The 10,136-nt window shown below is 67.4% G+C and overlaps 3 protein-coding genes across 3 annotated transcripts; 1 reads left to right on the forward strand and 2 right to left on the reverse strand.

The window, feature by feature from the left end:
* Window positions 1-477: 477 nt before the first annotated feature.
* Window positions 478-4,453, forward strand: RAB3A (RAB3A, member RAS oncogene family). The gene is made up of 5 exons (XM_083811331.1): window positions 478-613; window positions 1,996-2,223; window positions 2,349-2,467; window positions 2,602-2,726; window positions 3,157-4,453. Exons 2-5 carry the CDS (start codon window positions 1,996-1,998, stop codon window positions 3,345-3,347), a joined length of 663 nt encoding a protein of 220 aa, XP_083667457.1. The 5' UTR covers window positions 478-613; the 3' UTR covers window positions 3,348-4,453.
* On the reverse strand, window positions 4,387-7,493 carry MPV17L2 (MPV17 mitochondrial inner membrane protein like 2). The gene is made up of 6 exons (XM_083811332.1): window positions 7,396-7,493; window positions 6,148-6,315; window positions 5,796-5,966; window positions 5,592-5,668; window positions 5,374-5,502; window positions 4,387-5,293 (listed from the first exon to the last, which is right to left on the reverse strand). Exons 2-6 carry the CDS (start codon window positions 6,311-6,313, stop codon window positions 5,228-5,230), a joined length of 609 nt encoding a protein of 202 aa, XP_083667458.1. The 5' UTR covers window positions 6,314-6,315; window positions 7,396-7,493; the 3' UTR covers window positions 4,387-5,227.
* A 206-nt stretch (window positions 7,494-7,699) lies between these two features.
* IFI30 (IFI30 lysosomal thiol reductase) lies at window positions 7,700-10,118 on the reverse strand. Its single transcript, XM_083811329.1, has 7 exons — window positions 9,567-10,118; window positions 8,647-8,826; window positions 8,495-8,569; window positions 8,314-8,409; window positions 8,081-8,233; window positions 7,929-7,997; window positions 7,700-7,843 (listed from the first exon to the last, which is right to left on the reverse strand). The coding sequence occupies exons 1-7, from the start codon at window positions 9,690-9,692 to the stop codon at window positions 7,778-7,780; spliced, it is 765 nt and encodes a 254-aa protein (XP_083667455.1). The 5' UTR covers window positions 9,693-10,118; the 3' UTR covers window positions 7,700-7,777.
* Between the last annotated feature and the right edge of the window lie 18 nt (window positions 10,119-10,136).

Genomic DNA, 10,136 nt, shown 5'->3' on the forward strand with positions numbered 1-10,136 from the left:
TCCCAGCGAGCGCCTCAGAGGGCGAGGGAGGACGCGGGGCCGCCATGGCCGCCCACCTGCGGCCCACCTCAGGGCCTCGCCTCACGGCCCGTGAGGACTTGGGGGCACGCGGCCCTGAGGGATGGGAAACCACCCTGGCGGCCCTCAGCCGGGACAGGGAGCCATATCGCGACAGGGAGGCACTGTGACAGATTGTCCCCCCCCTTCGACAGGAAATAACCCCCTCCCGCCCCCCCCCCCCAGGTGCACATGGTACGTTCCGCCCCCCACCCGCTGCGCAGCCGGGCCGCACCACCGCGAGCCGCGAGGGGGGGGGGGGGGGGGCGCACACCGGGAGGGGGGGTGGGAGAAGGAGGAGGCGAGGGGCGTCTCCCCCCCGCCCCTCCCCTCCGGGCAAGGGGCCGGCTGTCAATCAACGCCGCGCCGCCGGCCAATCGGCGCCGAATCAGCTGGAGCCGGGGGGCTCATTTGCATACGCGGCCCCGCCCGCTCACCCCCCGCACCCCCCCCCCTCCCCTCCCGCTGCTGACGTCAGCGGGGCTCTGCAAGCGGCGGGGCGGCGCGCGCCGCTGCTGCAGTTCTGCGGGAGGCGCGGCGCGAGCGCGGGCTGGAGGTGAGCGCGCGCCCCCGCGCCCCCCCCCCCCCCCCCCACTTTAATCCTACCCCTCCCCCACTGCCGACCACCCCCCCCCTAATCCCCAACCCCCTCCCGGTTCCGTGCACCGGGGCCGGGAGGGGCCGCCGGGGATCGCACCGGGCCGGTTGGGGCGGGGGGAGGGCGTTGCACGCCAGCTGGCGGGGATTGCAACTGCAGCGGGGGGGGGGGGCGATGGGGGGGGTTGCAGCGAGGGGGGGGGGTTGCAATGAGAGAGGGGGGATTTGCAATAAGGGGGGGTGTTTGCAATACGGGGGGGGTTGCAATACGGGGGGGGTTGCAATGAGGGAGGGGGGATTTGCAATGAGGGGGGGTGTTTGCAATAAGGGGGGGGGTTAGCAGCGGGGGGGGTGAAATGAGGGGGGAGTTTGGAATGGGGGGGGTATTTGCAGCAAGGGAGGAGGATTTGCAGCGAGGGAGGGGGTGTTTGCAGCGAGGGAGGGGGTCGCAGTGAGGGTGGGGGGGTATTTGCAGCAAGGGGGGGGTATTTGCAGCGAGGGGGGGGGTTGCAATGAGGTGGGGGGGTTGGAATTAGGGAGGGGGATTTGCAGCAAGGGGGGGGGCGTTGCAATGGGGAGGGGGGTATTTGCAGCAAGGAGGGGGGAATTGCAGTGGGGGGTGGGACACGTCTCTCAGTGCCCCCACCATTGCAGAAGGCCACGGTGTAAGGTGGGCACCCGGGGGTGCATGGGGAGGGGCAGGGCAGTGCTGTCCTCCCCGCCCCCCCCCCCGTATACCCTTCCCGCTGACAGCACCGTGCACCCAGACCCCCACCCCGCCGGCATCCCCCTGCACCCCGCAGCACCCAGCATCCCGCAGCACCCTGCTGCACCTGCGCCCACCCCCGCGCAGCACCTTGCACCCACCCCCGTGCAGCACCCCCCCGGCGCAGCCTGCGGGGGCACCGCCGCGGGTGCCATTTTGCAGAGGAGACGCAGGAACGGCCGCGGATCTGCACCCCCGCGGGGGGTCAGGACCCCCCAGCCCCCCCCCCCCCCAACCACCCGTACACCGGGGCAGCGCGCCCGGTGGCGCTGCGGGGACGGGTGGCGGCAGGGACGGCGAGGCGGCGGTGGCCTGGCCCCGTGTGTGCCGTGCCACCGCGGCTGATGTGAAGCGGTGCCGAAGCCCCGGTGACATCGGGGGCGTTGGTTATCCCCGGGGGGGCGTTGGTTATCCCCGAGGGGGCATTGGTTATCCCGGGGGGCGCTGATGCCACCAGGGATGTTGGTTATCCCGGAGATGCCGGTGCCACCGGGGACGTTGTCGCCGCCGGTGTCCCCCCGCGGAGGCGCCCGGCTCACGGCGCCGTCATCGCCGCCGCCTCCCCCGCCTTGCAGATGGCGTCCGCTACCGACTCCCGCTATGGGCAGAAGGAGTCCTCGGACCAGAACTTCGACTACATGTTCAAGATCCTCATCATCGGCAACAGCAGCGTGGGGAAGACCTCGTTCCTCTTCCGGTACGCCGACGACTCCTTCACGCCCGCCTTCGTCAGCACCGTCGGCATCGACTTCAAGGTCAAGACCATCTACCGGAACGACAAGCGCATCAAGCTGCAGATCTGGGTGAGCCCCGGCCCCCCGTTTCCAGGGATGGGGGTCATGGGGGGGGATTTATGGGGTTGGGCTGCCCCCTTTTGGGGATGCGATGCCGTCGGCGGGGGGGGGCTGATGCTCCCCGCGTGCCGCAGGACACGGCCGGGCAGGAGCGGTACCGCACCATCACCACCGCCTACTACCGCGGGGCCATGGGCTTCATCCTGATGTACGACATCACCAACGAGGAGTCCTTCAACGCCGTGCAGGACTGGTGAGCCCCCCCCCGACACCGTGCTCGGGTCCCTCCCTACCCCGTGCTGTTATCCTATATCCCCCCCCCCCATCCCTTTGTGCCCCTTTTTATTTTAAATTTTCATTTTTTTTCGTCCCTCCGCGCCCCCGAAGGTCGACCCAGATCAAGACGTACTCGTGGGACAACGCGCAGGTCCTGCTGGTGGGGAACAAGTGCGACATGGAGGACGAGCGCGTGGTGTCGGCGGAGAAGGGCCGCCAGCTCGCCGAGCACCTGGGTGAGTGCTGGGGGGGGGGGGGGGGGGGGCGCCGTCGCCACCTGCCATTCATTATAATGCCGGGCTCGGCGCGATAACGCCGCTTAAATTGCAAACGGTGGCTCGGCACCAAAAATAAAAATAAAAATATTATGGCAATGTCCAGGAAAAAAAAGGCGTTACGGCACCGTCAATGCCTGCTTTGGGTCAGTTTTGGGGATCGTAACCCCGCTGCGGCCTAGGAGGGGTGGGCTTGGGGTGGGTTCGGCCCTGCTCCGAGCAGGCCGAGCCCCGGCATCGGTGAATATTTAATGGGAGGAAGAGGAGGAGGAGCAGAGCAACGGCCCCGGTGCTCGCTGGTGGGAGGCGGCGAGCATCACCAGGGCCGTAGCGGGGTCCAGGGCCGCCCCCCCCCCCCCAATATCATTAACCCCCCCCTCCCCAACTCCAGGCTTCGAGTTCTTCGAGGCCAGCGCCAAGGACAACATCAACGTCAAGCAGACCTTCGAGCGGCTGGTGGACATCATCTGCGAGAAGATGTCGGAGTCGCTGGACACGGCCGACCCCGCCGTCACCGGCGCCAAGCAGGGCCCCCAGCTGACGGACCAGCAGGCCCCCCCGCACCAGGACTGTGCCTGCTAGGGCCCCCCCCCACCCCGGTCGGTGCACGTGTGTCCCCCCCCCTCCCCAGCACCCCCTTTTTTTTCCCCCCAGGGGGGGCTTTTTGCTGCTGATACCTCGCAGGCTCCCAAAGGGTTGGAGCCTGCCCTTTTCCCACCCTCCCCATCAATTAGGCTGTGCCCCCCCCCCTTTTCCCCGTTATTTATTTTTAAGCCTGGGATGGTAGGAGGAAACTCGCCCCCTTCTAATTGCTCCCCAAGCCCAAATCGCTCAGAAAAACAAATTTTTTTTTGCCGTTTTGCTTGCGGGGCGATGGGGAGGGGGGCCGGGACCCGACACCCCCGTCCCCGTAGCGGGGGCAGCGCCTGCCCGAAGAGCCCCCCTGGGGTCTTTTCGCTGCCCGGCGCCCCCTCCCCAGCTGGCTGGCTGCTCCCCACCTCCTGCCCATTTGTATAAACAGACGCTAATTTACGCCCCCCCCACCCCCCCCCGCTGTCTTCCTCCCTGTACATAGGACGGCGTCCCTGTAAATAGCCGTAGGACGTGGCGCTGTGTGCGTGCCCCCCCCCGCTGTGCCGTGCCCGTGTCGGTGCGTCCCCTTCTCCTCGGTGTGGTTACCTTGTGAGCAGCACTTCTCGAGCTCTTTAATTTAAAGGTTTCAGGAGCAAGCAAGGGGCCGGCGGAGCTGCAGCGCGGACCAAGCCCCGTGGACCCCCCCCCCCCCCGAAACTCCCCCCCCCCGGATTGGGGAGAGGGGCGAGCATCACGACTGCTGCAGCGCGCTCGGCTCCTTGCCTGGTCATATAGTAACGTGCTTCTGTGGAGACTGTGAATAAGTGGATATTCCTCGAGCAATGACCGACCCCGAGGTCTTGCTTCCCTCTATTTATTTTTTCCCGGAGCGCTGTGTCTTTATTTTACAGGTTCCCCCCCCCACCCCCTCACTGCGGTACCGTGGTCCTCCCCTTCCCCTTTTCCTATTTTTTGTGAAGTTTACTGATGGAAGAGTTAACACTGTACTGTACAAACGTCAAAAAAAAACAAAAAAGTGTCAAAAGGGTACAATTTCCTAAAAATCACTGTATTAAAAGAAATGGTGTGAAGAAATAAAGCGATGCTGATCACCAGGCACTCCGGGTCGTCTGGGGGGGAGGATTGGGAGTGGGGAGGGTCACTGCGCCGGGGGCAATTTCAAGCTGAGGAGAATTATCTGGTTTCACAATTAGCATTCTGCTCATTCCTCCCCCCCCAGTGCCCTGCAGGGGGAGGGATGAGGCTGGAGCTGTAAGGAAGGCACCTTTCAGGTGTTAGAAAATGAGATTTTAGGCACTGGAGGCTGAAAATAAATGGGGTCCTGGGGGGGGGAGGGGCACCGATTGTGCCTGGGGAGCTGCGAGGGGCAAGGACAGGACTTTGTGCTGTGGCACCGAGGGTGATTTGGTTGCAGGTGCCACGGGCGGTGGGGCCTGCCCCCCAGCTCCTCACTTTTGGCTCTGCCTCTCTCAAATACGGCCGAAACCAGAACAAATTTCATATCACAGCTTGGGGGGGCTCCGCCAGGGCTCCTGGGGACGGGAGCGCAGGAGGGGACAAGGGGCCGGAGACGCCGGGACTGTCCCCCCGGCGCTGAGCGCTGCTCCCCTACCCCGCTTGTTAAGTACAGCCCCCTAATTGCAATCAGTAAATGAATTAATCGGCGAGACCTGCGCAGGCTGCAGCAGCCCCTGGCTGTGGCTGTCACCAGCGATGGCTCCCAGGCCCTGCGCTGAGCTGCAGCCGTGCCCGCCACGGGGCCGGATCCTGCCCGACCTTGCGGCGGTGCTGGCTGCCCAGAGACCCCAGCAGCACGGGCAGGAGCTTCTGAAGACATCGCCGTCTTCAGGAGCAGCTTCTCCACGCTGCTACATCCCAGCGCCGCGCTGCTTCCCGCGCTGCGCCTCCTGCTCCGTGCTCAGCGCTGGTTTGGGCTAAAAAATCCAAAAAAACGGGGCTCGCGGGCTGCAATCCGGGCCGTGGCTCGCGCGGGGCGACCGGGGCCGGCGCTCACCCTGTGCTTGAGGTAGGAGAGGTAGGTGTCCCAGCCCAGCGTCACCACGTTGACATAAACCACCCGGTATTTGGGGGGGACGTAGAGGAAGTTGAGGAGCTGCGCCGCCGGCCACACGCACCAGTCAGCCTGTGGGGGGGACGACGGAGCCACCAGGTGCCCCCAGGGGAGCCGGGCACCCCGAGGGGCTCGGGGACGAGCCGAAGGGACGCGTTTACCTTGTAGAACTCCCAGAACTTCTCCTTGAGCTCCTCCCAGCTCGCCTCCAGGCTCTGGCCCTCCAGCGTGCCCATGCCTGCGGGAGAGGCGGCGTCAGCAGCGCCCACGCGGCTTTCGGGTGGCCGAGGACTGGTGTCCCCCATCGGGGTGGTGTCACCCCCCCCCATGATGGGTGTCACCCCCCCCCCCCCGTTGTAGCCCACCTAGGAAGTACCAGGCACCCAGCGCAGGCGATGCCACCAGCTGGTCGATGAGGACTTTCTTCAGCACCGTCCTCAGCCCCCGCACGCCCCGCGCCGGGAAGGCGGCGTCCAGCCAGAGGTACCAGAAGTGCATCAGCGGCCCCATGCTGCAGCCCACGGCGAACATGCGCCCTGCGAGGCGACACCCCCACCCCCCCCACCCCTGCATTATTGATGCGGCCCCGTAACGGGATCCGGCCCCCAGGGACCCACAGGGCGGCCACGATCCCAACCCCGGCGATGCAGGGCAGGAATTAAGCCAGGTTTTGGGGAGCGGGATGGCTTCTCCCCACCCCCCCCCCAGCTTTGTCACCTGTGCGTGCCGCCTGGCGCTGGCCCTCGGGGTCGCGGCGCAGCTGCCATGCCTGCTGCAGCGTGTCGCCGGCGGCCAGCAGCGCGCCGCAGCTCGCCGTGTTGGTCAGCAGCAGCAGGCGGCCGCGGAAGAGGGGCTGCAGCAGCCGGCGGCCCCGCGCCAGCATCCCTGGGGGGGGGCGGGGGGGGCGTTAACGGGTGGCGGTGCCCACCGGGGGGGGGGGGGGAACGTGGGGACAGACCCACGGCTGTGGCACGGCTCGCACCCCGCCCCCCCCACCCGGATCTTCAGTCCTGTATGGCCCAGTGCTCCCAGTCAGACCAGTGGTTGCTTCAGGTGACCCTGCTGGACATCCCCTCTGCTGCCCAGTCTCCCCCAGTTACACCATGTGCCTCTCCAGTACGCCCCAGTTAGCCACACGGTGCTGCCCAGTCCTCCCCCGTTGGCCCCCCAGTCTGCCATTACCCCTGCAGGGCCACCCCCAGTCACACCAGTGCCCCCCAGTCACCCTGTGCCCCCCCCCTTACCCCTTAGGTACTCCCCCAGTTGCCCAATTACCCCTAGCCCCCCTCAATCACCCCTAATGTACCCCCCCCAGTCCCATCCAGTTAGCCATGCTGTGCCCCCCAGTCCCCCCTGTGCCCCCCAGTTCCCACTGGGAGCCCTCCTAGTCCTCCTTCAGCCTCCCCCGGACCCCTCCCAGTTATATCCATGCCCCCCAGTCACCCCCCTCCACATCTCCCAGTTACCTCAGTCCCTCCCAGTAACCCCATATGGAAACCCCAGTCTCCCCCAGTTACCCCTGTACCCCCCAGTTCCCACTGGGAGCCTTCCCAGTCCTCCTTCACTCCCCCCGGAACCCTCCCAGTTATATCCATGCCCCCAGTCACCCCCCCCCATCTCCCAGTTACCCCAGTCCCTCCCAGTATCCCCATATGGAACCCCCCAGTCCCCCCAGTTACCGCTGTACCCCCCAGTTCCCACTGGGAGCCCTTCCAGACCCCATTCAGCCCCCCCCCGGAACCCCTCGAGCCCCCCCAGTTATATCCGTGCCCCCAGTCACGCCCTCCCCATCTCCCAGTTACCCCAGTCCCCCCCAGTAACTCCATACGGAACCCTCCAGCCCTCCCAGTTCCCCCTGTGCACCCCAGTTCCCCACGGGGTGCCCCCCCCAGACCCCCTGTGCTCCCCCAGTGCCCCCCAGTTCCCCCCCCGTCCCCTCCCCGCGCCCCCCCCCCCCCCGCTCACCGCCGCGCGTTCCGCCACCCGCCCGCGGAGAGGGGGGAGCGCATCCAGGAACGGACAACTTCCGCTTCCGGCGGCCGCCATGACACGTACAGGGGCACAGGGGGCCGCCATGATACGTACAGAGAAGCACAGGCGGCCGCCATGACACGTACAGAACCACTGGAGGCCGCCATGACACGTACAGGGGAGCAGGCGGCCGCCATGACACGCAGCGAGGCAGAGCTCCCCAATGGCCCCGTGTTGTCCCCAGGGCCTCGTCCCCAGCCCCCAGCCCCCTCCCCGTCCAGCAAATCACTCCGGAGGCTTTTCTCGTTCCACAACACGTTTCTCTTTATTCCCTGCGCTCATCTCGGCGCTCCCAGCCGCCCACATCCGCCGTGTCTCAGTGCTTGCAGACAGCCCTGGGCTTCGGTGCCGCGGCGCTCTGGCAGCCCTCGGGCTTCTCTCCCTGCCACAGAGCAGCGAGTAGTGCCAGCAGGGCGGGGGGGCACGTCCCCACAGCCCCCACCGGCACCCCCGTGTCCCCGTCCCACCTGGTAGAGCTGGCACACCAGCCTCAGCAGCGAGCGCTGCGCCTGCTCCTCCAGCTCGTCCGTGTGCTTCTGCAGGACACCGGGGCGGAGGGCTCGTCATAAAGGGCTCCTCATGGCCCCCCCCCCAGCGCCCCGAGCTCCCCCCCCCTTACCCCATTGATGACGATCCAGGGGACGTATTCGTGCGGCGGGTCGAGCGCCTCCGTCAGCTGGGCGTTGCGGTGCATCAGCGCGGTCCCCAGGTCCCCTTGCACGCAGGCGGCGATGCGCCCCGCGTCCAGCTGCGGGGCGTAGACCTGCAGGCACTGCCGGGGTGGGGGGTACAGGGCGCGGGTCAGTGCGGCGGGGGCGGCCCCGTGGCGGGGGGACGGGGACAGGGACGTACGGCCTCCAGGTTTTTGGTGGCGGAGGTGCCCGACTCCATGCAGAAGATGACGGGGAAGTAGGTGGTGAAGTTCTCGGCCTCATGCATCAGGCAGGCCTGCGGGGACGGGGGACAGCGATGAGGGTCGTCCCTCCCCCGGTGCTCGCAGCACCGGGATGAGGACGGGGACAGCGCGGCTCACCTGGATCATGTTGCCCAAACACTCCTCCGAGCCGTGCTGGCACTGGAACTGCCACTTGCCGCCGACCTTCTTCTCCTGCGGGACGAACCGGTCTGAGCGGGGCCGGCAGCACCAGCGGCATGGGCACAGCACGGGGCCGCGCCGGCTCCTACCTGCGCGTTGCCGTACGGCACCAGCGTGATGTTCATGGTCTCGCTGGGCAGCAGCAGCCAGGTGGTGAAGAGCTGCTCGACCAGGAAGCCGCGGCATGCCGGGCACAAGCTCTCGTAGTAGAGGCTCAGCTCCACGGGAGGAGCCCTGGGCTGCGAGAGGTTGGCGCAGCGGCTCTCCGCCTGCGTGCAGAAGGTTTTTGGGGTACAGAGGGCTGCAACGGGGTGAGGCTGCAGCCATCTGTGTGTGCATGGGATGGGGTAAAGCTGCTGGGATGGGGGCAAGAAGGGGCTGTGCATGCAGCCCCTGGGGCTGGGAGGGAAGTGAGAGAGGCTGGGGGCCTCCTGCGGCTGCAGGGTTACACGTGCCGCCGGCACACAGCACTGGGGCTTTCCACGGGAACTTCCCCAATGTATTTTGGGGAGAAGTGCGGCCAACGGAGCCAGGACTCGCCTGGGCAGAGCACAGCACCCGCCGCCGGGTGGGCTGCAGCCCGTCCGGGCTCACGGGGTGCTGCCAGCCCCGCCATCGCAGGTCTCACCATCTGGCAATTCACGGCAGAATAAGCTGAAAAGCTGGTTCGTGCTGAAAAAGGAGAAGTGGCAACAAAGCGGGGGGACGGATCGAGGTCCGGCTGCAGCACGACTCTTCCCCGGGGATGTCAGGGAGTGCCGCGGGGCCAGCTGGATGCGGGGACCCCGAGCATCCCTGCACCGTGCCAAAGGGATGCTCTGAGCCGGCTCAGGCACCGGGTACTGACACTACACAGCCGTGGTCCCGCACAACCCGGCCCCAGCCCCACTCAGCACCAGCAGGTGCAGAGGCTCCCCTTTGTGCCGTTTCGGTGGGACACGTCCCCCCGCACCGGGCTGTCACCGCAGCCGGAGGGTGGCAGCCCTGGCACCAGCCCCGTGGCTCTGACCTGGCAGGCGACGGCGATCTCCCGCGAGCTGCACCAGAGGTGGGCCGGGTAGTCACAGCCGGGCAGGGCCACTGCCAGCCCCGGGGCCAGCAGGGCCAGCAGGGCTAGCAGCAGCGCGGGGGCCATGGGGACGGCGGGGTGGCCGGGAGCCAGCGCAGAGGCGAGCCCGTCCCCAGGAGGACTTTTAAAGCTCGGCTGCGCCCGCCTCCGCGCACCCTTCCTGCCCCGCTCGCCCTCCTCCTCGTGACGCCGCCGCTGCTGACTCACGCGCGGGGCCACGGCTCCGTCCCCTCGTCCTTGCTGCCCCGCTGCATGTGCCAGGGGTCAGCGTCGCGGGGTGAGGGCGCAGACCCTGCACATTTGGGATCTGGGGTGCAGCCGCCCAGCCCGGCCCCGCTGCTGGTGTTGTTTCTCCATGCACGGGCCGGTTGCAACAGGTCACGGGCTGAAATTCAACCCCGAGCGGCGCGGAGGCTGCGGGGCTTGGCGTGTCCCAAGCGGCTGGGGGCAGCCCTGGCCCTGCTCTGAGCCCCCCCCCCAAGCACCCCCAGCCCCACGGCTCCGCACCGG

This window comes from Anser anser, assembly GCF_964211835.1.
Source record: "Anser anser genome assembly, chromosome: 25".
NCBI classification, from domain to species: domain Eukaryota; kingdom Metazoa; phylum Chordata; class Aves; order Anseriformes; family Anatidae; genus Anser; species Anser anser.

Excerpts from the sequence above, each read along its gene's own strand:
- RAB3A (XM_083811331.1), top strand. The coding sequence starts at position 1,996 with ATGGCGTCCGCTACCGACTCCCGCTATGGGCAGAAGGAGTCCTCGGAC. Across the intron at positions 2,224-2,348 it reads GCATCAAGCTGCAGATCTGG|GACACGGCCGGGCAGGAGCG; the intron begins GTGAGCCCCGGC and ends CGCGTGCCGCAG. Across the intron at positions 2,727-3,156 it reads CCAGCTCGCCGAGCACCTGG|GCTTCGAGTTCTTCGAGGCC; the intron begins GTGAGTGCTGGG and ends CCCCAACTCCAG.
- MPV17L2 (XM_083811332.1), bottom strand. The coding sequence starts at position 6,313 with ATGCTGGCGCGGGGCCGCCGGCTGCTGCAGCCCCTCTTCCGCGGCCGC. Across the intron at positions 5,669-5,795 it reads GGGTGCCTGGTACTTCCTAG|GCATGGGCACGCTGGAGGGC; the intron begins GTGGGCTACAAC and ends CCTCTCCCGCAG. Across the intron at positions 5,503-5,591 it reads AGTTCTGGGAGTTCTACAAG|GCTGACTGGTGCGTGTGGCC; the intron begins GTAAACGCGTCC and ends TCCCCCCCACAG.
- IFI30 (XM_083811329.1), bottom strand. The coding sequence starts at position 9,692 with ATGGCCCCCGCGCTGCTGCTAGCCCTGCTGGCCCTGCTGGCCCCGGGG. Across the intron at positions 8,570-8,646 it reads TGCCGTACGGCAACGCGCAG|GAGAAGAAGGTCGGCGGCAA; the intron begins GTAGGAGCCGGC and ends TTCGTCCCGCAG. Across the intron at positions 7,998-8,080 it reads CCTGGATCGTCATCAATGGG|AAGCACACGGACGAGCTGGA; the intron begins GTAAGGGGGGGG and ends GGTGTCCTGCAG.